A 24,952-nucleotide genomic window follows, 5' to 3' on the forward strand; every position below is an offset into this window, starting at 1 on the left:
ATCATCACCCTGCTGCCACCCCTGCTTTAGTGGTGAGGTCCTGCTCCGTGCCCTGACTTGGGATTCCTGCTTTCTAGAGCTGCGTGACTGTCTTCATTCACCTGGCCTGCACTTGGTTACAAATCAGGCTGCTAACCTCCAGGTCGGCAGTTTGAAACTACTAGCTGTTCTGCGGGAGAAAAATGAGGCTTTCTGCTCCTGTAAAGATTTACAGCCTCAGAAACCCTGTGCAGGGTCACTATGAGTCAGAACCGACTCCACAGGACTTAGCAAAAACAAATTATATTTTCCAACTACTGTCCTTCCTCTTAGCTTTATTTCATTTCCTTCCTCTTTGCACATTTCATTATAATATTTTACTTTGTCTTCTGTATCTACCTTTTGAAATTTTCTGCTCTTTTACTTCATCTTTTCTTCTAGTCACTTTAGCTTTTCTATTTTCAAGAGCAAGTTTCAGAGTCTCTTCTGGCATTGTTGGGTCAGAATATGGTGATAGGAAGGGAGTGACTATAGCTTACCAGGGACCCTCTCCTAGCCAGGGTTACTCAATGGTTCCCACGGAAACCAGGGAATGCTAAGTCATTGCTGTGTGTGCTGCCATATTAAAATGATGTCATACTGTTATATAACCTGTGGGTCATATTTGGCAAGATGCCTTCTTTGTTCTGTAGTAGTACTTAAGGAACATCCCCTAGGTGAGGGGTAGAGAAAGACATACACAGGAAGGAGAATAGAGAGACAGAGGGAGAATGGAGCAAACAGAGGGAGAAGAAAGATGAAGGGACGAGAGCTCTGAGAGCTAGAGAGGGCAGAGGGGCAATGGAGTACCTGAGACCACCTGACCTGCATTAACTTATTTTGCTGAATAAAGGAATGAGCCATCTCCCCACTGCACCTCAAGTGTTCATTTGGCTGCCTGATCCAGCGAACCTGTTAAAAAAGGGTGTTGGCAGACCACCTCGACCTCCCACTCTGTACTACAGGCATCTACTTTGTTTGTTTTTGTTAAATTTAATACTGTTTTATTGAACTTAAAAATCATTTCAGCATTCTAAACATACAAAAGAATATTGCAAAGTGGGTTTAAGTACAGAAAGGTCTTGAACTTTCATTGATGCACTGGCTCTTCAGTTCACCAACAATAAAGAGTTTGACACTTGTTAAAAAACTGTTCAAAAACACTACTGCACTTAAAAACCACAAAACAAACCCCCCCAAATACTTCTCATGCCAGCTGACCCCTTTTTCCACACCTAAGAATGGCGCCAAATGCTATGGCACTATATACGACAATGAGATGACGTGAAGCTAAACAGATGGTCACTGCAATGTCAACAGGTCAGTTTCACAGCATATGCCCTGAGCTCTGATCCCTGCAAAGGGCCCTCCCGTCTCACCCCCAGCCGAGCATGGACCAAGAGTTGGTTCCAGTCGTTTTGTTGTTTTTACAAACTCAGGATTTCTAGCCAATAACCATTTAGTTAACACCACTTTACAAATTAAAGAAAATGCCAGAAACAGCTTTGATTGTCTTGTCCCACCAACATCAAAGTGCACAGAGTGAGGAGACCACGAGAGTGCCTTTTTTTTTTTTTTTTCTTAATGTTTTATTGTGAATTATGTGATAGTTTACATGGAAGAACATTTGTTTTACATTCATCCTATAGTATATCGTTTCATTGCTATGGTTACAATCCCCTCCATGCATCATCAACCATCCAAAGGGTATACACTACAAGCATGTCCCCTGGTCATCAGCACACAACCCCTCTCCCTCTCTGTGTCTAAAGTCCCCAACAGCTCCATCTCTCCACGTCATTGTCTCTGCTTTCATCTCAGGCATCACTGCTTCTCTGGGTAGGGTCCCGCTCTTCGCTCTTCTCCCTTGATGGTCCCAGAGACCTCCGCTCTTAGGCTGAAAGTTAATCACTCCCTTCTATGCTAAAAAATGTCTACCTTTACAATTCCATTGCTCACAAGCAGTCCAGATAACAATTATTCACTATTGTATCACAAGAGATCCATCTGGATTTCATTTCATCAGCCCCGCCCAGACAGATTGTATACTACTCAGTGGAGATTCTACCTTCCTCCATGCCCTATGACTCTAGCTTCCCTTTCGAAAGCTTGTAAGCCAGTCACTTCTTGCCTTTGTAGCCCCCCCATTTTGGGTAGCCGATGTCTAAGTTGCTTATCCCTGTCTACTCTGTGTATGGAGGGGGTGGGAATAATCCTTGCTGTAAGTGCCTTTTAATTTAAAAAATGCTTGGAAATATGTACAACTTTGATACAGGCTCAGAGTGCTCTGCACACCCATGTAAACTATTGACGTGTTCCAGAGCACTTTGAGAGACTACAGTGTGATCATGACCCAATTTTTAAATTAAACTTAAGGGCAACAGACAGGCCTCAATGAGACATGTCACACACAGCGTTCCCCTACTTTAAGGTGTTCACTCGAGAACAAACAACTTTATTCATCCTCTTCCTCCTCCTCCCTTTTCTGGGCAACTTTAGTGGGACCCATCGCACCATCAAACTTCCGTTTAGACTTAAGAGTTGTCGGCAACATCCTTCTGTACTTCAGTTTCGTCACCTTGTGGCTGCTTCTCACTGTCACTCAAGTTATTCCATGTATTGCTCAGCTTTTTGGTCATGTCACCAATCAAGATGCCAGTGTTTGTGGATTTGAACAGAACAGAAAGATTCAGACAGTGGTTGGTTGGGGCATTGGGGTCTTTCTTGCCCCCAGTTGTTGTTGTTAAGTACCATGGAGTCAATTCTGACTCATAGTGACCCTGCACAGGGTTTCTGAGGCTGCAAATCTTTACGGGAGCAGAAAGCCTCATCTTTCTCCTATGGAACAGCTGGTAGTTTCGAACTGCTGACCTTGAGGCTAGCAGCCCGATTTGTAACCACTATGCTACGAGAGCTCCTTTGCCCCCAGTTAGTAAGTACTGTGGAGTCAGTTCCGACTCATAGTGACCCTGCACAGGGTTTCCGAGGCTGTAAATCTATATGGAAGCAGAAAGCCTCATCTTTCTCCTGCGGAACCGCTGGTAGTTTCAAACTGCTGACCTTGAGGTTGGCAGCCCGACTCATATAGCTGGTCCATAATCCTTCATTACCCGATCATAACGCATTTTGTATGCCTTTGTCATTTCATCAAATTTGGATTTCTCTTTCGTAGAGATAGTCTTAGCTCCAGCCACATCATTAAGGTCAACTCTACTTTGAAAAAGGAAACTCTTCCCCAGTAGTATTTTGAGTGATTTCCAATTTGCAGGGCTAATCTCCTGACACCATATCAGATCATATTATGGTGCTAGTCATAAGGTTTGCCTTGATCATCCATCCAGACGTGGTCTGCCTCTCCTTTCTAGTCTCTTAGTCTGCTGGCTATGTTGAAACCTGTCCACTATGGGTGACCCTCGTTGTTTTAAGTACTACCAAGCTGATTCTTACTCATAGTGACCCTGTACAGGGTTTCTGAGAGGTGTCTGGTGAGTTTGAACTACTGACTTTTCCTACAGAGTCATACCAGGACTGCATGGGTGACCCTTCTAGTATTTAAAATACCGGTAGCATAACTATCATAGCAACACACAAGCTACCATAATATGACAAAGTGACAGATGAGTGGCGCTGTAGATCTTAGCCTTCCACAAACCAAGTGCTTTAGAATTTAAGTTCTATTGCATTTTCAAGATGAATGCTATATCAGAGTTTGCTTTGCAATTCAGAATTGTGAAGTATTAAAACTTATAAAAACCCAGGTACTGGCATATCTGAGTTGAGTGACTTCTTACTTAAATTAAAAACTCCATTTTGAATTGAATACAGTCTTTTATTTTTGCTTTTTCAAAAAAAACACTCTTTTTTTTCTTCAAAGTTTAACTGCTTGAAAAATGAAAAAGATAAAGGTCAGGGTTTCTAATCTGGATAAAATTTTTCTTGGTGCTTATTGAAAATGTTTGGACTCCTGGCCCCAGAGAATAGGAGGATAGGAGATAGAACTGAGACTGTGAAATGAAGTTAGAGCCTGCAAATAACTTTGCGGTGGTCATGGTGGGGGTGGTGATGTGCTGTGGATTTGGTTCTGACTCTGTGTAGGTCTCTGAGGCTGTAAATCTTCAAAGGAGCAAAAAGCCTCATCTTTCTTCCGAGGAGTAGCTGGATTCAAAGTGCTGACCTTTTGGTTAGCAGTTCAGCTTGTACTCTACTACGCTACCAGATCTCCTTAAATAACTGTAGCTAACAACAAGAATAACAACAACAACAACAACAAAAACCCACAAAAAACAAACTACTGTTGTCGAGTGAGTCGATTCCTACTCATAGAGATCCTAGAGGACAGAGTAGAATTGTTCTGAGACTGTAAATCTTTATGGAAGCTGACTGCATAGGTTGGCTCAAACCACTGACTTTTCAATGAGCAGCTCAACATTTAACCCACTGCACCATGAAAGCTCCTCCTTTGTTGTCAAGATAGCTATACAACAAGTCCTAGTTCATGTCCTGAGTCCCCAAATTTCACTCATTAGCATTCTCCATTACTAACCTTCTGCCATCCAATTTGATTCCACTCATACCGCCCTTTGTAAATTTGTAATTAAGGTTGTTGGAATAATGAGATGGACTGAAACTACAGCAAAAAATTTGCCTTGACAAGAATTATTTGTTAAACAGTTCTCAAGATGTTAACAATCTCAGAATACCCCAAATAAAATTACTGATAATCTGTAAAGTTGTAGTTTAACAAACCCTGGCTATGTTTCTTCCCCCTCCTTGTGAGCATGTATTCTTTGTTTAATTCACCTTTTAATATCCTATACTGTCCGTCTGCAACTCAGAACATTGCACATTCCATAATCTCTCCCACTTTGAAATGATTCTATTGCTTCAATAAAATATTCATTTTAATTTCTATGAGTGTCAGTCTACACTAAGACAGCATCATACAGTTCAGTTCCAGATTGTTGTTTTTAAGTGTCGTCAATTTGGTTCTGACCCATAGCGACCCTGTATAGGGTTTCCAAGGAGCATCTGGTTAGCTTGAACTGATGTCCTTGTTATTCAAAACAATTTTGCAGTCCAGCACATTAACTTACAGTGCTATACCAGAGCTCAGATCAAGATAGAAACTGATTATTCAGGAAATTGTTTAGAGAGCTGCAGAAGTCCAGTGGGGGTGGTACCCAGTGTACAAGTGAGTGGATTGGACTGAGAATACAGTATGGGCTGGGTCAAACTACCCAATAATCAAGGTAAGCATGGCTTATTTACTAATCTGTTATGAACAGTTTCAATACAGATTAGTGTGTAAGCACAAATAAACTGTGTTTACCTTGCTTTGGTTGGTTGGTCATGTGCTATGGAGTCAGTTCTGACTCATAGCGACCTTATATAGAGTTTCTGTGGCTGTAAATCTGTATAGGAGTAGAAGGCCTCATCTTTCTCCCATAGAACAGTTAGTAGTTTTGAACTGCCAACCTTGAGGTTAGCAGCCCAACTCATAACCACTACACTACCAGTCAGGGAGTATACATTTGAAAAGAAACTTTGATTCTGTAGGAAAGTGCTATGGAGTTGAGAGAGAGAGAGAGACTGATGCCAGCCATACTTAGAAGCTGAATCTTTAATGTGATGAAAAGTGTGAAATTGGTCATTGCAGATTAGTGAACACAAGTAAGTCTGTGCTTCCCTTGCTTATGGAGTAATCCAACCCCAAGCAAGGGCAGTTTTTCATTGTAAAAGGAGAGAATACAGAGTATATGATCTCAGATGGAACTGTTGTTGTTAAATGCCGTTGAGTCGGTACTGACTCACAGTACTCCTGTATATGGTTTGTGAGGAGCAGCTGGTGGGTTTGAACTGCCAACCTTTTGGTTCGCAGTCCATTGCTGATACTACAGCACCACACCAGGAGTCTTTCAGAGGGAATTGAGTGAGGTGATGGTGATGTGATTTTGATTGTCTTTTTCTTCTGCAAGTGAAATAAATGAAAGGCGGTGTTATCAGTTGTGAGTTACTTACAGAAGAGATAACATAAAAATATTTAGAAAAACCAGAGAGGGAAATAATTAGGGGCTGGTACTTCTGGTCATAAATTTAAAGACAGATGATGGTTAAGAGAGAAGCAAGGAGAAAGTCAGCATTCACATGAGATTTTTGGAGCTAGAATTTTTGACTGCTGCTGTGTGCTGTGGAGTTGATTCTTACTTCTAGTGACCTTGCATAGGGTTTCTGAGGCTGTAAATCTTACTAGAGTAGAAAGCTTAATCTCTTTCCTACAGAGCAGCTGGTGGATTTGAACTGGTCACCCTGAAGGTAGCAGCCCAATGCATAACCCTCTATGCTACCAGGGCTCCTTGGAACTTTTGACATTGAGAGGATAAATGGTTATAAAGTTGCAAGGCATCAATGACCATATCATGCATGGCATCTTCAAGTCCTGTAACACATGAGATGGCGGAGAAAAATACACACACCTCTTGAGAGATTACTGCAGAAGAAACAGTCCTCATAGGATAATCAGTTTGGGGGTTGGTTAAAATAGGAAGGTTGAGGTTGTTATGCTTTCTCCCTGTGGCTCCTAGTTCCATTTCACCTATTTTTCCAACCTTGCTCAACTTTGTCCTTAGGTACATGTTGCCCTTTTGATTTTGAATGATTGACTGCTCTATTATTCATAGTGTTTCATCCCTTCTATATACCTATCAACTACTTGGCTGAAAGAGGGTGTGTTCCTTACCAGATCTGAAGAGTGGTTGAGGGCCACAGTCTCAGGTTCCTCCAGTCTCTTTCTGACCAGTAAGCCCAATCTTTTCTAAAAAGAATTTTGAGTTTTGTTCTGCACATTATGTGGCTCTATCCAGGACCTTGTAATGTGACCCCTTTCAGAGCTGGGCACCATCTAGTTCTTCTGATCTCAGAGTTAGGGAGACTGATGTTCACATGCTCCTTTGGTTTAATTGATTCCAAGCATAAGGAGGGCATTCTTGAGGAATTGATGAGGTTGGGTAATTTTTGTTATGTACCACAGAGTCGCTTTGGACTCAGAGCAACCCTATATTCAACAGGATGAACCTAATTACTCCATCCTGTACCATCCTCACAATTGTTCTGTTTGAATCCATTGTTGCTGCCACTGTGTCAATCCATCTCATTAGGAGTTTTCCTGTTTTTTCTTTAGGATGAAAAATCTGTTTTGGAAGAAGTACTGCCAGATTACTTCTTAGCATTCACGATGGCGAGCCTTCTCTTACATATTTTAGACATGTCAGGAAGGACCACGAGAAGGACATCATGCTTGGTAAAGTGGCAGTTCAACACAAAGAGGTTGGTTTACAGCAGGGGCGGGGAATGACTGGCTCACAGGCCGTATGTTGTTGTTGTTGTGCGCCATTGAGACGGTTCCGACCCATAGTGACCCTGTATAGGATTTCCAAGGAGCTGCCGGTGGGTTTGAACTGCAGACCTTGTGGTTTAAACTGACCTTGCACTCCAACGCATTATCCTGCAGAGTCGCACCAGGACTCCTAAGGCCTGCTAAATCTTTTGCTCTGGCACCTGCCATGGTGCAGTTCCATCCATCACATTGTTGTTGTGTTGTTGAGTCGGCTTGGACGCATAGCAAGGACTGGTTGGTGAGTTTGAACCACCAACCTTGTGGTTCAAACTTACCTTGAGGTCTAGTGCTCACCGTTGTTGTTGTTAAGTGCCGTTAGTTCTGACTCAGCGACTCTGTACAGGGTTTCTGAGAAACGGCTGGTGAGCTTGAACAGCCGACCTTGAGGTTCAAACCCACTTTGCAGTCCAGCACATTAACCCACAGCGTTACACCAATGCTCACTTTTAATTTCCCTGTGAGGTCGTTGAAAATTGAGTTGTATATTTAAAAACTATGTATGGTTCCCAAAGCACTGTTATTTTCACACGGTTGCACGTGTCACAAATTTTCCCTTTAACTACAAGCGATGGTCAAGTTCCTTTCTCTTGATCTAGAATGAGGCCTTCAATCCTAAAGTTCACATTTCGCTCGCGCATGTGCACGCTAGTCAAAGAGCCGTTGGCGCCAAAAATGCGCAGGCGCGCTGATTGCAGCGTCTGTCTTTGCGGCTTGCGGCCGCGCGCGGCGGGGGCGGGGCTCGCACTCGGCTTCTTTTCTACTAACTGCGGCTTTTGGCAGCGCCATTTTGTCTGTGCAGCCACGGTGCCTGCAAGTCTGGGAAGGCGCTGCTGAAGTCTGCTTCCTGGACGTCCTTTTTCTTGGGGCTCATTTTATTTCCACAGATACCAGTTCATATATATCGAGAAGAACGTACTCCTCACGCCTCAAGATGATGCTACGAGGAAACCTGAAGCAAGTACGCATAGAGAAAAACCCGGCCCGCCTTCGCGCGCTCGAGTCGGCGGCGGGCGAGAACGACCCGGCGGCCGCCACGGCTCTGGCGCTAGCTATGGCCGGGGAGCAGGCGCCATCCGCCGCCGCGCAGGAGGACCACCCCGAAGAGGAGATGGGGTTCACCATAGACATTAAGAGTTTCCTCAAACCGGGCGAGAAGACGTACACGCAGCGCTGCCGCCTCTTCGTGGGGAACCTGCCTACCGACATCACCGAGGAGGACTTCAAGAGGCTCTTCGAGCGCTACGGCGAGCCCAGCGAGGTCTTCATCAACCGGGACCGCGGCTTCGGCTTCATTCGCCTGGTGAGTGTCGGCCGCACGCGGCTCCGGAGGCGCTGCGGAAGCGACCGGTGCGGGAGGCCGACGAGCCAGGAAACAAAGGGGGCTCGCCGCGCGGCGCCGGCGCCGGCGGGAGGATGGAGACCCTTGGGCCCGGGCCTCCCTTCTCCGAACATCCTTGCTAGGCTGCTGCCCTCCCTCCGCCTCGGTCGCCTTGCCTTGGTGTCCAGCACGGCTGCTTATTAAGCCTTTTATCCAGAGTTGGGGCCCTGGGCTGTGCGCCCCTCTGTTTTCGGGTCTTAGGACTTTGCTGCGGGGGGAAGGCCTGCGGCCACGCGCTTCCATGGCTGGAAGTGAACTCGGCCGCTGGTCGCGCAAAAGGCCTTGCGATTCGGGGAGGGGGAACGGCGAGCGGGCGGAGCGGGAGGCCGAATTATAGGGGAAAGAAACGGGTGGAATTGAGAAATCTCTTTGGAATAGACGCTTCAGTCTTCACAGATGTTAACTTGAGCGTGAAGGTCCCAGGAGACCTGGTGGCGCAGTGGTTAAGTGCGCAGCTGCTAACCTAAATAAAGGCTCGTGGTTGGAACCCACCAGCCTGCACCTGTAAAGATGACAACGTTCCAAGCCCAAGGGGACAGTTCCACGCTGCCCCGTAGGGTGGCTTCGAGTCGGAATCCACTAGTGGGCAGTGGGTTTGATTTCCACTCCCCACCTCAAATGCAAGCCCAACCCAGCAGATCTGCTTCTTAAACCATTTTGGCCTCGCTCGATGTGCGTATTTCTCACGTCTTCCCAGAACCACGATTTACCTGAAACTGTCAGTTACCTAAACTCTCTCCTCCAGTTGCCCTGTTCAGTCTGTGATAGATAAGGGTCGGTATTGCGGTATTTTATATTGAATGCAAAATGATCTCCCCCAACATATTGAGAAGGAGATTTCCACGTGTTTTGAGGATGAAATACATGCTACTTTATATTCACAGCTTCATATTGTTGTGGACAAATGGAATGAAAAGATGATGGAATTTTCCCACAGACTTTTTGAAGCGCCTTTGTATATTAAAACCCTTTTTGACCCAAATCTTGGCAGCTATACGATGTAGCGGTTACTAATCAGACTGCGAACCTCAAGGTCGGCAGTTGGAAACTACCAGCTATTCCGCTGGAGAAAGATGAGGCTTTCTGCTCCCGTAAAGATTTACAGCCTCGGAAACCCTGGACAGGGTCGCTATGAGTCGCAATCAATTCCACGGCACTTAACCACAAGAAAACCAGTTAGTATGACTATTATTCAAATTTATGCACTAATCAGTAATGCCAACTATGAAGAAATAGAGGATTTTTACCAACTCTTGTAGTCTGAAATTGATAAGACATTCAGTCAAGATGCATTGATAAATACTGGGGATTGGAATGTGAGAGTCGGAAATAAAGATGAATAGGTAGTTGGAAAACAGTCTTGGTGTTGGAAAATATGGCCTTGGTAATAGAAATGATGCCAGAGATTGCATGATAAAATTTTACAAGACTTACTCATTGCAAATACCTATTTTCAACAACATAAATGACAGTTATACACGTGGACCTTACCAGTTGGAGTACACAGGAATCAAACTGCATTTGTGAAAAGAGATGATGGAGAAGTTCAATATAATAAAACAAGGCCAGGAAAACCTTCAGTTGCTCATCTGCAGATTCAAGTTGAAGCTGAAGCAAATCAAAACAAGTCTACAAGAGTCTTAAGTATGAACTTGAATGTATTCCACCTGAATTTAGAGAGCAATTCAAGAATAGAATTAACACATTGAAAACAAATGACTGAAGGCCAGAGGAGTTGTGAGATTACATCAAGAGGCAAGCTAGTGGTCATTACAAAGAGGGAGGAAAGAAAAGACAAAATTAAGATGTCAGATGAGGCTCTGGAACTTACTTTTGAACATAGAGTGGCTAAAGTGAGCAGAAGAAATGGTGGCATTAAGGAGCTAAACAGAAGATTGCAAAGAGCGGTTTAAAGATAGTATATTAATGTGCAAGAACTTGGAATTAGGAAACTAAAATGAAAGAACAGGTTCACTTCTCTAACTGAAAGAACTGAAGAGTAATTCAAGCCAGAGTGCTCCTTGCAGGCCAGGATGGCCAAACTTCATCCCTCATACTTTGGGACATATTGTCCTGGAGTGAGGGCCAGAGAAAAAGAGGAAGATTCCCAGCGAGATGGATTGGCAAAGTGGCAGCATTAATGGGCTCAGGGGTGGCAACAGTTGTGAGGTTGGCCCAGGATCGGGCAGTGTTTTTGTTCTGTTGAGCATAGAGTCGCATGAGTCGGTACCGACTTGATGGACCTAACAAAAAACAACATGGGCAGGATGGTTGGAGTACACAGAATCACCAAAAAGAATTCATTGATGTTCATTCATTTCAGGAGGTAGTTTATGATCAAGAACTGATGGTATAGAGAAGAAGTCCAAACTATACTCAGGCATTGGTGAAAATCAAGGAAACAGGAACTGATGGAATACGAATTGAGATGTTAAAACAAATGGACGAAGTTGTGGAAGAGTTCCCTCATCTGTGCCACAAAATTTGGCCAACCAACTTGAAGAGATCCGTCCATATTTGTGCCCATTCTAAAGAATGTGGAAATTAATGAACAATATCATTAATATCACACACAAGTAAAGTTTTGCTGAAGATAATTAAAAAACGGTTCTAGTAGTACTTCTAATGAGAGCTGTCAGAAGTTCAAACCAGATTTAAAAGAGGACTTGGAATGAGGGATATCATTGCTGATGTCAGATGTGTCTTGACTGAATGCAGAGAATACCAGGAGATGATTACCTGTGTTTATTGTCTGTGCAAAGACATAATGACTGTGTGATTCATATGAATAACTTTGCAAAGAATGGGAATTCCAGCACACTTACTTGCGCTCCTGCAGAACCTGTCCATAGACCAAGAGGCTGTCACTGGAACAGAACAAAGGATTTCTGTGTGGCTTAAAATCGGGTGAGGTGTTGCCAGGATTGTAGCCTTTACCATATTATTCAGTCTGTATGCTGAACAAATAATTTGAGAATCTGGATTTTAAGAAGAACAGGCATCGGAATTGGCGGTAGATTCATTTAACAACGTGTGGTAGGCAGATGACACAACCTTGCTGAAACGGTGGTTGTTAAGTGCCATCTAGTCAGCTCCGACCCATAGCAACCCTGTGTAGGGTTTTTGAGGAGTAGCTGGTGAGCTTGAACCAGCAACACTGTGGTTCAAACTACCTTTGCAGTCCAGCACATTAACCCATAGCACCACAGGCCTTGAAACACTTAACTGATAAAGATCAAAGACTGCATTCTTCAGTATGAGTAACACCTTTAGTTTTAAAAAAAATCACAAGTGGACCAATAAGAAGCATGATAAATGGAGAAAAGATTGAAATGATCAAGGATCTCATTTTACTTGCATCCACAGTCAATGCTCTTGAAAGCAGCAGTCAATAAACCAAGTGATATGTTGTATAAAAGATCTATAAAAGACTTCTTTAAATTATTGAAAGCAAAAGATGTCAGTTTGAGGATTATGGTGCAACTGACCCTAAGCCATGGTATTTTTGTTTGTTTTATCTGCATGTGAAAAGTGGAAGACCATAGAAGTGATGCTTTTGAGTTATAGTATTGGTGAAGAATATTGAATATACTGTATACTTTGAAGAAAGAATTTTAAAAACATTATATTGTGAATTGAGTGAAGATTTACAGACAGAGATAATAGATTTTATATCCAACAAATCATACTTGGTTTCATCTCAATGATTGCAGTCTATGACATTTAACAACAGTTAATCCCACTACCTCTCTGTGCTTCCTATTTCCATTCTACTCACATTTCCATTTCTTCTCAACTTTGTCCTTAAAATAAATGTGACCCTTTTGATTTTGAATGATTGACCATTCCATGGTGAGCATACCTTACTAGTGTCGTCCGCTTTTACACCAGCCTATTGTTTGACTGGAAATTGGGCCACAAGGGTGAGTTCCTTTCCAGATCTGAAAGGGAGGGTGGTCGAGGGCCATCATCTTGGATTTTTCTCCTCTCTTTGTGACCAGTAAGCTGGTCTTTATATAAATGATTTTGAGTTTTCTCATACCCTGTCTGGGCTTTCTAATGTGCCCCTTTCAGAGCAGTTGGTATTGATGGCCAGGCACTATCTAGTTTTTCTGGTGTCAGAGTTGTGGAAAAACAAATCTTGTTACTGAGAATACTAATTGCATCTCTGCCCTGAAGGAGCAGGCTCTTGCCCTATACTGATTATGAAAAGTCTGGTGAACCAGGTCTTTCATACAAGCAAAGATTTATTATAGCAAAGAGACTTGCAAGTGAGACAGGGCTGAATGGAATGCTTAATCCCTACTCCCTGAACAAAGGCTTTGCTGCTGCTACTGTTTGTGGGTTATTCTGTGCAGGGTTTCTGAGGTTGTTAATCCTTATGAGAGCAGAAAGCTTCGTCTTTATTCTGTGGAGCTGCGGATGGATTCAAACTGTTGACCTTGTGGTTAGCACAGTGCAGAATCCTTATGCTACCAGGGCTCCTTAAGGCTTTGTTAGCCTTTACAAAGATTTTAGGTGAGGAAAAAAAGGCACCATGCTTATTTATACAGATAGGCTGGGTTTTCCGGGAAATGGTTTGTTGAAGAGGGGCCATACTAATTGGCTGTATCGGCAGCATTTTAAGGTGAATTCCACCACAAAGACTTCTGGTGGTGGTGTTAAGTGCCATCTGGTTGGTTCCCACTCACAGTTGAATTTGAACCGCCAACCTACAGTTCTGATCAAGCTCAATACCCTCTCCTTGGAAACCCTCAGAACCAACTTGCTGGCACTTAACAATAACCTGCAGTTTAAACCGACCTTGTGGATGTAGTGCTTATCCTGTAGTGCCATACTAGGATTCTACAAAGGTCTCTGGTAGTGGTTGTTAGGAGCCATCTAGTCGGTACTGACTCAGTGACCCTGTCTGTATAGGGTTTCTGAGGAGCGACTGGTGAGCTTGAAGTGCCAACCTTGCAATTCAAACTGACCTTGTTATTAAGTACCCTGGAGTTGGTACCCAGACCCCAGTTAGCTGGGTTGATACAGTGGTTACAACAATGGGCTCAAACAGAACAATGTTTGTGAAGATGGTACAGGACCAGGAAACATTTTGTTCTGTTGTATGTAGGGTCACCATGAGTTGGCGTTAACTAGAGAGTACCTAACAACAACATGCAAAATTGTATTTTTACAAAATACAAAAATTTCACAAAAAAACTTTTTACGAAATTTTTACATTGAATGTTTTTGTGAGACAAATATAAACTTCATTAATTTTCTTGTGTACTTTGTGGTGAATTCCATTAATAATATAGCATTGTTGTTGTGAAGTGCCATAGCAGCCCTGTATAGGGTTTCCGAGGAGCAGCTGGTGAGCTTGAACTGCTGACCTTGCAGTGCAAATGGCTTTGCAGTCTGGCGCATTAACCCACAGTGCCACAGTAATTCAAATTTGGATGTTTAAAATGTTTAAACAAAATGTTTAAAAGAAGGGCCATAAGTGATTTTTGTTGCCCATTGTCCAGTTAGACCCTCATATCTGATGCTCATTATAGTTTGTGATAGCATCCTGATTGTAACTTTGTTGTTGTTAAGTGCCATCAAGTAGGTTCTGACTCTGACCCTATTTCCAAGGAGCTGCTGATGAGCTTGAAGCACTGACCTTACGGTCCAATTCTTTAGCCTCTCAAAATCTGATTTTCTCTATATGTGGACAAAGCAAAAATTTTAATTTATGAAGAAAATTTATTCTAATTAAAGGGCACTAAACTTTTTTTCTTTTTAAAGGGAGAAACTTTGATCATCTTAATGGGTCCATGAAAAGGACACATCTTAGGAAATTAATAATAATTGAGGCATGAAAGTTTCTTTAATTAATGAAATGCATTTTAAAAATAAAAATATAACTGCACTTACTTACCTTTTAAACATTAGGGAAACAGCCTGTCACATAGTAAACTTATTTTTTAAATGTAAATGCAAAAGTTACCTTGAAGTTATATAAGAATAAAGTATTATAAGAAACTTTTGGTAGAAATTGCCACAAATGATGATCTGTGTCAATTTTTCATCATTGTTAGCTTCTGGTATCATCTGAAGTTGACATTCTGGAGGAGAAAGAATGGTTGTAGCTGCATATCCATCTGTGTTTTTGGAAGCTTTACTCTTAAACCAAGGAGCTCTGGTGGCATAGTAGGTTATGAGTTCGGATCCAGTCTCTGCTCTACAGGAGAGAGATGAAACTTTCTGCTCCTGTAAAGATTTAAGCTTTGGAAACCCTGTACCAGGGTCACTATGAGTATAACTGGCACATAAACACCTCCACACTTAAGCTGTCCCTAGTCCCCAGGGCTTTTTAATTATGAAATGATAGGTACTTCTTGACAAACATTAAAATATTACAGAAGATGTTGCACAGTGTAATCAGTAAAGCCATGTAGTATAATATTTTCACTTATCCATTGTTTTAGGAAAGTTTTCTTAGTTTTAACTAAGAAACTAACTTTCTTAAAGAGTCCTTTACTGTGATAATGTAATAAACCGTTATATATAATTTTTTCACAAAAAATGAAAAAATGCTCTATTATGTTTTAATTTTTTGATTATTCTTCAACATCTTCTCCTATCCTTAGATTCTTTTTAACAACCATACAAGGGGGCTTTCAGAAGTTTGTAGAAGAATTCCGTTATCTTTCAATTCTATTTTTCCAGGAACTTTTAAATGAATACCAACCAATATATTATATTTGATGGTGTTTTATGTCCTGCAAATTAGTTCTCTAATTTTCTACTAATTAAAGGGTGATTATTTATTAACTTAAAGGCTGGTTATTTCCAGTTTGCATCAGTGAATTTCCTTGATTAATTGTTGCCTAGTACATGTCTCAGGAACTCTGGTGACACAATGGTTAAGTGCTTGGCTGCTAACGGAAAGATCTGTGGTTTAAAGCCACTATTCGTGGGAGAAGATGTAGCAGTCTGCTTCAGTAAATACTACAGCCTAGGAAACTCTGGGTTAGTTCTAATAGGGTTTATAGGGCTGCTGTGAGTAGAAATTGACTTGATGGCAATGGGTTTAGTTTTAGGACTACCCGTATTAGTTTCTCAGGAATGCTGTAACTAAATACCACCAAGTGGGTGGCTTTAAATTACAGATTTATTTTCTCTTCCTTGTTGAGGCAAGAAGTCGAATTCTGGGTCCCAGCATGGCTATGGTCTCTCTCGGTCCGTTTTTGGGGAAGATCCTTTTCTTTTCAAACTACTAGTAGCTCCTGGAGTTTGTTGGCATTCCTTAGCTTTTGGATGCATCTTCACATGACACCTTTCTTCCCACTTTGTTACTGTGTTTCCATATCTGTTCTTCTTTTTTATGACACCACTCAGAAGGAATGAGGATTTGTCCTGCTACTGTATGACCTTGCAAATTTAACCAATATTTTAGAAAATCCTTAACTCCCAATAAGCTCACATTCATAGCTACAGGGGTTAGAATTATTTGGGTGACATAATTCTATTCATAACAATACACTGGCAATTTTAAGCCTTTAGTAAACAGAACAATTCAGGTGTTTTTGAAACACTCTGAAGTGAACGTCATTGGGTTCTAGTTTGTGTAGTCACCTGGGGAGTTATTCAGTTTCTTGTTATCCTTTCCACTTCCTGAGAACCTATAGTTTTACTTTTTGTGCAGAGTGATGTGGTGACAACACCTAGAAGAAAGGATTGGTGGAGATAGTGAATTTTTAAAAAAATTTAATTTTATATTTTGATACAGAGTTGTAATAATCATAGCACTTTAAAAAATTTTTGTGTGTGAATTATGTGATAGTTTACGTGGGAGAACATTAGTTTTATATTCATCCTATTGTATATCATTTCATTGCCATGGGTACAGTCCCCTCCATGCATCATCAACCAACCAAAGGATATACCCTACAAACCTGTCCCCGGTCATCAGCACACAGCCCCTCTCCCTCTCTGTGTCTAAAGTCCCCAACTGCTCCATCTCTCGACATCTCTGCCTCCATTCAGGCATGGGTAGGGTCCTGCTCTCCACTCTTCTCCCTTGATGGTCCCAGGGATCTCCGCTCCTAGACTGCAAAGTTAATCACTCCCCTCCTTGCTACAAAACGTCTCCCTGTACATTTCCAACCCTCACAAGCAGTCCTGATAACAATTGTTCACTATTGTATGGTAAGAGACCTATCCGCATTTCATTTCAACAGCCCCGCCTAGACAGATTGGATACTGCTCTGGAGATTCTACCTTCCTCCATGCTGTCTGGATCTAGGTTCCCTCTTGAAAGCTTGTAAGCCTGTCAGTTCTTGCCTTTGTAGCCCCCCCACTTTGGGTAGCCAATGTCCAAGTTGCCCATCCCTGTCTACTATGTGTATGGAGGGGGTGGGAATGATCTTTGCTGTAAAGATTTGTTCCCTCTTTGGAGCTACTGCATCCATAGGTGTAGGTCAAGTTCATCAAATTGTATCAGATTACTCTTTTTTTCTTCTTTCTTCTTCTAGTTGAGCTCTGATCATTGAGTCATTGAAGCCAGGTCAAGTGGGTATTATCTGAGTGTGGGTGTTCTTGTGCATATACCCTCTCTTCTTATCAGCTGGATTCTTCACTCTCCACTCTAGTCCTCTGTGGCTATGTCACTGAATCTGGACCCAAGAGTCCTCAGGTCTTGGCCACACTGCTGGCCAACCAGGTCTCCACCCGGGTTCACAGGAGTCTGTTGAACATTGTAGGGCTTAGCTTGCAGCCTCATTGCTGTTTTTCCCTCACGTTCCCTTATCAATGATGAGCGTGGTCACCAATCAGAACGTGTATTCCCACTGAGTCTTAGTCTTGGAAGGGGGTTTGCTCTGAGGGGACCCAACCACTTGGCTACTGGGCAAGCAACTTGTGTGTTCTTAATAGTCACAGTCCGTCTGCCTATATTGTTTTGTATTTTTCCTGTAGGTCTTTCTTGCAAGAAGTATCTTGAAGTACTTGAAATAGAAGTGTTCTAGCTGCTCCAGGCTGGTCTGCTCATACTTTCAAGTGGAAATTTCCCATCTCTGAAAATTCTGGATGTGGTTCAGGATTCCACCTATAGTCTTTTGTAATTCAGAGGCTCCGCAGGAAGCCTCCTTCACTGGGCATGTTGTAGCCCCATTTTAGGTATTCCAATCAGTTATAGGCAGAAGACGGACTTATAAAAGCTTTCTGTGGTGATATTTCTGGCTATTCCTTTCTCTCCCCCTCCAGTTTCTATTTTATAATACAGTGCAAGGAAAACCAAGATTCAAAAGACAGCCAAGCAGCTTAACATTTTCCCCCCCTTTCCATGTCTCAATCCCTGTATCCCAAAGCCCTGTAGTTCCAGGGTTGTGCATACATCATTATTTACCTCTGCCTCACTTAGAGATTGTGAATTCTTGCAATGTGATTTTGAGCAAGTTGTTCAACCTCTTTAGACCTGTTTTCCCATATGTAGAGATAGCAGTGAAACCACACTAGTAGGCTTGGTGGTGAGGATAATTGTGTACATATGTTTGTGTGTAGCATAACATCTCCACCTCCAAAACAAAACAGATACACCCAAATCTCTTACCGTCAAAGTTGGGTGGCTCCCAGAGTAGACCTGGGTTCCACAAGATTTTCTTGGCTATAAACTTTGTGGATTCTGGTCTCCAAGTCTGTCTTAGGAATTGCTGTTTGTACTGACAACCTTTTCATTAGTGGTTGAGTATAAACTGATTGTGCTACCCAAGGTACCTCTGTCTGAATTTAATAAAAGTTTTATCTTTATGTTATTTTCTGAAGCATGAAGAATTCTTTGGTCTTTTTTCAAAGGTAATTTTAATTGATTTTCATTTAGTAATTAGACTTTAAAAAAGTGATTCTTAGACGAGATACTTCAGTATACATTTAGAGCAGAGGTTCTCTAATGGACAGTTTTGCTTCCTGTGTAATACTTGTCAGTGTTTGAGACATTTTTCATTGTCAAAACTGGAGATGATTCTACAGGTGTCTAGTGGATAGAGGCCAGGAATCCTTTGAAACAGTCTACAATGAATGCACAGCATGTTGTTACGTAGAGTCATTTCCATTTCATAGTTATCCTGTGGACAGTTTCCAAGGAGCAGCTGTTGGATTTGAACCACTGAACTTGTGATTAGCAGTCCAGTGCTTATCCTACAGCACCACACCAGGACTTCATGTATGGGATGTTGTTAAGTGCCATTGAGTTGGTTCCAACCCATAGTGACCCTGTGTAGGGTTTCTGAGGAGCAACTGGTGAGCTTGAACTGCCGTCCTTGCAGTTCAGACAGCTTTGCAGTCTGGTGTATTAACCCACAGCGCCACATCAGGACTCCATGTATGGGGTAACCACTCAAAAAATGAGCAATCTGCCCATAAATAAATGAGGGTAAGTAAAAAAATATTGCTCTAAAAATCATAGACCCCCTTTGGTGTAGGAGGTGTGCAGTCAAGTCGGTTCCAATTCACTGAGACCCCTGTGTAGAGTTTCTGAGGCTGTAAATCTTTATGGGAGCAAAAAGCTTCATTTTTCTCCCAAGGAGCTGTTGGTGAGATTTGAACTGCTGACCTGTTGTTAGCAGCCCAATGTGTTAACCCGTTATGCTACCAGGGCTCCTTACAGAAACTTTTATTAAACAAAAATTTCAAAGTGTGAAACTATTGTGTCTCAACATTCCTCAGTATCTAGGTCTATCTGTGATGGCAGTGTTTCCATCTCTTAACCGTTCCCCAAAGAATTGTGAACTCTTCTATTTACACTACATCAGAATAGCACTTTTGGCATCTTTGAGGTACTCAAATTGTGTTCTTTTTGAGTTATAAGATCAAAGAGAAATATGAAGGGATGCAGATAAAGGCTCTCCCGGATTGTCTGAATGTTTTCTTTGAGAAAGCCTATAAAGATTATCAATCTAAATTAACAAAACAGTTGCCATAACCTTCTGAGCTGACCACTTGAATCTTATCTAGCTCAGCAGAAGGAAGCCACTGTTTTCATTGGACCTTTGTTTTGAAGGCACCCTAAAAATGAGAGATTAAGACAATGTACTACTGAGAGAACTTGTCTGCAGCAGTGCATTGATGACAGAAACGGGTTTAAACACATTTGTTTGTTTGGAATAAACCTTTGCATGCATTAATTGGAACAGCAGTAGCAATAGAGCATAGATTGAGAAACCTTGATGGTAGGTAGCCCTGGACTTCTAGTGTGAAGCTGTAGGATCAGCAATGGAATGTAAACCAGAAGATCATCAGTTCAAATCCACCAGCTGCTCTTCGGAAACCCTATATATAGGGTCACTATGAGTCAGAACTGACTCCGAAGCACTTAATAACAAGGATAAGCACTGGACTGCAAATTGCAAGGTTGGCGGTTCAAACCCAGTTCAAACCAGCTGCTCCTCAGAAACCCTATACTGGGTCGCTATGAGTCAAAACCAACTCGATGGCTCTAACACAACAGTGTTGTTAAGTGCCATCCAGTCAGTTCTGACCCATAGAGACCCTGTATAGGGTTTCTGAGGTTAGCTTAACTGCTGACCTTACTGTTCAAAGTGACTTTACAGTTCAGCGTGTTAACCCACAGTGCCACCCCAGGATTCAAAAAAAAACCAAAAAACAACAGTAATAGCATGAAAAAAGTACAAGCTTTGGAAAATGATTCCTAGTAAAATAATTTGCCCAATATAAACATATTTCATATGTTTAAACAGCATTAAAACTTGAATTGGCTGCCATCAATAAAAAATAAGATGATTTAACATAAAAATTGACAATTTACATTATATTTGACTGAATCTGAATAGCAAAACCAAAAATTTTAGGAGTTGACTGCTTAACCATTTACACCACCCAATCTCAAACCAACCCCACTGCTTTCGAGTAGGTTTCAAGTCATAGTGATCCTGTTAATAGGATTTCTGAGACTGCAGATCTTCATGGGAGTAGATAGTCCAATCATTGGTTAAGTTTAATCATTCTCCAGTGTAGTGGCTGGTAGGTTTGAACTGCCAATCTTGTGGTTAACAGTGCAATACTTACCCCACAGCATCAGAAGAGGTCCTTTGGTACCTACCCTGAGACTTCCTCAGCTGTACAGCCAGTTAGTGTTCTATAGAAACATTCTGGTTCTACCAGTCATCCTCTCTGTCTCCCCTTTTTTTTGTTGTTGTAAAATCAAAGTACTACTTTATTAAATGAGTTATTTTATAATTACAATTGTAAAATTTCATAACAAGGACGGACTGATTTCAGATTTCTAAATCAGAGTCAACTGTACATTTACACAGAATTGTCTTTGCATGAAGCCCATAAGGGAACAGCAGAAAAATGAGTATTTCTGTAGCCCCTTTATTTTTCCTGATCAACAGATTGTTAGGAGAGCAGTTTCAGGTTTGTTATCTAAGGTCTGAGACAGAAGAGTCAAGGGTGTCATGAATTCACCTGTAAACACTTTGTGCTGAACATCAGCCAATTCTGGAGGAAGTGGAGTCTTGGGATGTTTGCTCTCAAAGTGCTGCTTGAAGGTCTTAGGATGTGGCATTTGTGTCCTACAGACAATGCAGGTATATATTAAAGCAGCTTTGGCAGCCGCCTTGTGGTCATGTCCTTGTTCCTTCTTTTGTCCAGCTTGCTTTTCAACATTTTTCTGCTGAGACTGAATCTTCTGCCCATGGGCCATATCCGGGCTGGGACAGTCCTGCATCTGGGGTCAGTCCAGACAGCTCAGCGTGAGAGGGTGAGGGGAGGTAGCTGGAGGGAGAGGAAGGGGGTGCTCCCCCAGCAGCGTTTCAGCCTCCTCCACCTGCCAAAGGGAAAGAGGAGAGCTGGGAGCATAATAGCCTGCACCTTGCTCCCATTTTTTTTTTTTAAAAGAAAACTTTAGAATTTAGAGAAATGAACAGTATATATACCTGCATTCTATAATTGTATTTGATTTTTTTCACCTATTTATATATCCCCCTGGCATCCTGGTATGGTGCTGTTGGGTTAATACCCCAGACTGCAAAGCTGTTTGAACTGCAAGGGCAGGGGTTTAAGCTCACCAGCTGCTCCTCCGAAACCCTATATAGGTTCGCTGTGGGTCAGAACCGACTTGATGGCACTTAACAACAATATATCCCTCTGGAGCCCCAGTGTAGTGCTGCTGGTTAATGAGCTCTGTATTGCAAAGTCAGTTTGAACCACAAGGTTGGTGGCTCGAGCTCACCAGCCACTCCTCGGAAACCTTATTTATTTAGGGTTGCTATGAGTCAGAACTGACTTGACAGCACTTAATAATAAATATGGCTGTCTAGAGTCCTGTTGTGGCACTGTGGGTTAATGCACAGGACTGCAAAGTAATTTTCAACCTCAAAGTCAAGCTCACCGCCTGATCTTTGGAAGCCCTTATAACAGGGTTGCTATGGGTCTAAACCACCTTGACAGTTATCAGCATAGTATATATTTCTTTTTCTATCCATAAGTTTGTGATTACTAAACAACTACAGCATGCTTGTCATTGATTAGAATCTAGTTATCCAATACTTCTTTTGAGGGGGTTTGAAATTTACATAAAATGAAATGTGCATTTTAAAAGGACCATTTGATGTTTTTGACAAATGCATAGTCTTTAACTTAAACTCTAACAAGATACCATTGTCATCAAGCCATAAAGTTACATCTTGTGCTTTCCCATTTCTAATGCCACCTGAAAGCATTTTAATATAGGGTCCATTTCTAACATCTCCCTCTCAGGTTTGTTTGGATTACATGAGTTGTTATGTATAACTGCTTATCCTTTGTTAAGTATCCCTGGTAGTATATTGGGTTGCAAGTTGGGCTGCTAACCACATGGCCAGTAGTTTGAATCTGTCAGCTCCCTGGGAGAAAGATGAGATTTTCTGTTCCCATAAAGATTTACAGCCTTGAAAACCTTATAAAGGATAGCTGAGTTGGAATCAACTTGACGCACAATAGGGGGGAAACATAATTGGTACTTGTTCTTTAAAAATAATGATTATTTTTAATGTAAGTAGGAAATTTAAGAATGATAGTGCTTTGAATATATTATTACCTTTTTTGTTTGTTTTTGAGCAGTTAATCTTTAAGCAATGGCTTTGAACAGGGCAATGGAGTTACAATTTTCTACTTAAAATGTTTAAAAGTATTTTTGAATGGTTAATAAATTGCAGTTGACAAAATTGAAAGACAAAAAAGTGGCCTATCAGCCATTTCTAAAAGCTACCTATTTCTCCTCCTTAGAAACAAACTACTATTATAAATTAGCTGTGTTACTATCAACTATAAAAAATAAATTTTTCCTCCTATAAAGGAATCCAGAACACTGGCTGAAATTGCAAAAGCAGAGTTGGATGGCACCATTTTGAAGAGCAGACCTCTCCGAATTCGCTTTGCTACACATGGGGCAGCCTTAACTGTCAAGAACCTTTCTCCAGTTGTTTCCAATGAACTTCTAGAACAAGCATTTTCCCAGTTTGGTCCAGTAGAGAAAGCTGTTGTGGTTGTGGATGATCGTGGTAGAGCTACAGGAAAAGGTTTCGTAGAATTTGCAGCAAAGCCTCCTGCACGAAAGGCTCTTGAAAGATGTGGTGATGGAGCATTCTTGCTAACAACGTAAGTTTTAAGCTTCTTATCATTCTTCTGTGTATAGTTGCATATGGGCTACTTTCTGTTCTGGAATTCTGTCTTTGCAGTTCTTACTGTTAGTGACATCTGGTAAGTAAGTGTTAAAAAATACTCAAAGAATTTAAATAATTTAAGCTAGGAGTCGTACTTTTTCCAAACTTCAGTTCATTGATTCAACATTGAATCTTAGGAATGATAATTCATTTACCTTACTATGTGCAAATGAAAATTTTACCTTAAGAAAGAAGTAATTATCTTTGAAGAATTTTAATCAATTTTATTGAGGTATATTGTTAAGTGTCGACCTTGTGTTTCAAACCCACCTTGGGGTCCAGTGCTTTATCCCACATCACCACACCCGGACTCCTTATTGAGGTATAATTACATGAAGTGGATGCAATTTTAAATGTAGAACTTTATGAGTTTTGGCAAATGTATGTACTCATGTTAATCACCTTTGTAGTCAAGATATAGGACATTTCCAGTATCCCACAAAAGTTCTTTCGTTCTCTTTCTAGGCAGATACTGATCAGCTTTCTGTTAACAGATTTTGTCTATTTTAGTATTTCCTACAGATGAAATCATAGAGTGTATACTCTTTTGTGTCTGGCCTCTTTAGTTTGTTTATGAAATTTCGTTATTGTTGGTGCATCTGTATTTTTTTTTCTTCTTCTTTTTAATGCTTGAATCATACTCTATTATGTGGACACTGAGCCACATTTTGTCCAATGACGTATTGGTGGGCATTTGAGTTGATGTTAACTATTGGTTATTGTGAGTAAAGCTACTGTTAACACTGTTTATTTTGGAAAGTATGCTTACATGTGACATAATTATTATTTTTAAAATATTTTTATTGTGAATTGAGTGATAGTTTATGTCCTATTGTATTTCGTTTCATTGCAATGATTACAATCCCTTCTATTCATCATCATTCAACAGTATTTGCTTCTATTTCCTGTGTTTGTTTTTGTTTTTTTTTTTGATGTACACCAAAACACTCAGGAATACTCAATCCTTCAGACACCCAAAGGGCATACCCTGTAAGCCTGCCCCTGTCCGCCAGCACACAGCCCCTCTCCCTCCATGTGTCTAGAGTTCCCAGCTACTCCATCTCTCCACGTCATTTTCTCTGCCTACATCTCTGGTGCATGTGACATAAATATTTAAGGGTGAATTACTATATGTGTAATTTTGTATGAAACTACCAAACTGTTTGCTATATAGCAACTGTACAATTTTATATTCATACTAGCAGTGTATGGAGTTGTGTAGGGTAAGCACTGAATTGCAAGATCAGTGGTTCAAACTCAGCAGCTGCTTCTTGGAAACCCTGTACAGGGCCGTTGTGAGTTGAAACGGACTGTACAGCACTTAACCACAACAACAAAAAACAATGTATGAGAGTTCCAGGTATTGTACATCCTTACTAATACTTTCAGTCTTTAAATTTTTTCATTTGAATGTTCTTAGTGTTAGAGACGTCTCTCATGTTTCTTTGAGGTGTTGTGGCAACGAAGTGATAA

General features: G+C 41.4%; 2 protein-coding genes across 2 annotated transcripts in view; one reads left to right on the forward strand and one right to left on the reverse strand.

Annotated features, from left to right (window-relative positions):
- Positions 1 to 8,339: 8,339 nt before the first annotated feature.
- Positions 8,340 to 24,952, forward strand: part of PSPC1 (paraspeckle component 1) — an 82,037-nt gene continuing 65,424 nt past the window's right edge. Inside the window, exons 1-2 of the mRNA XM_006831972.1 lie at positions 8,340 to 8,711; positions 23,113 to 23,414. Of these exons, the coding sequence (XP_006832035.1) occupies positions 8,343 to 8,711; positions 23,113 to 23,414 (671 nt within the window). The 5' untranslated portion in view covers positions 8,340 to 8,342. The remainder of the gene's footprint in view (positions 8,712 to 23,112; positions 23,415 to 24,952) is intronic.
- Positions 8,987 to 21,480, reverse strand: LOC102812699 (zinc finger protein 706-like). Its single transcript, XM_006832033.1, has 2 exons — positions 21,243 to 21,480; positions 8,987 to 9,156 (listed from the first exon to the last, which is right to left on the reverse strand). The coding sequence occupies exons 1-2, from the start codon at positions 21,478 to 21,480 to the stop codon at positions 8,987 to 8,989; spliced, it is 408 nt and encodes a 135-aa protein (XP_006832096.1).

The sequence above is a fragment of the Chrysochloris asiatica genome, unplaced genomic scaffold (assembly GCF_000296735.1).
Source record: "Chrysochloris asiatica unplaced genomic scaffold, ChrAsi1.0 scaffold00005, whole genome shotgun sequence".
Classification (NCBI taxonomy): domain Eukaryota; kingdom Metazoa; phylum Chordata; class Mammalia; order Afrosoricida; family Chrysochloridae; genus Chrysochloris; species Chrysochloris asiatica.

Coding starts and splice junctions, on each gene's coding strand:
- LOC102812699 (XM_006832033.1), bottom strand. CDS start 21,480: ATGGCCCATGGGCAGAAGATTCAGTCTCAGCAGAAAAATGTTGAAAAG. Junction 9,157..21,242: donor TCAGCACAAAGTGTTTACAG/GTGAATTCATGA, acceptor TCTATTCCAAAG/AGATTTCTCAATTCCACCCG.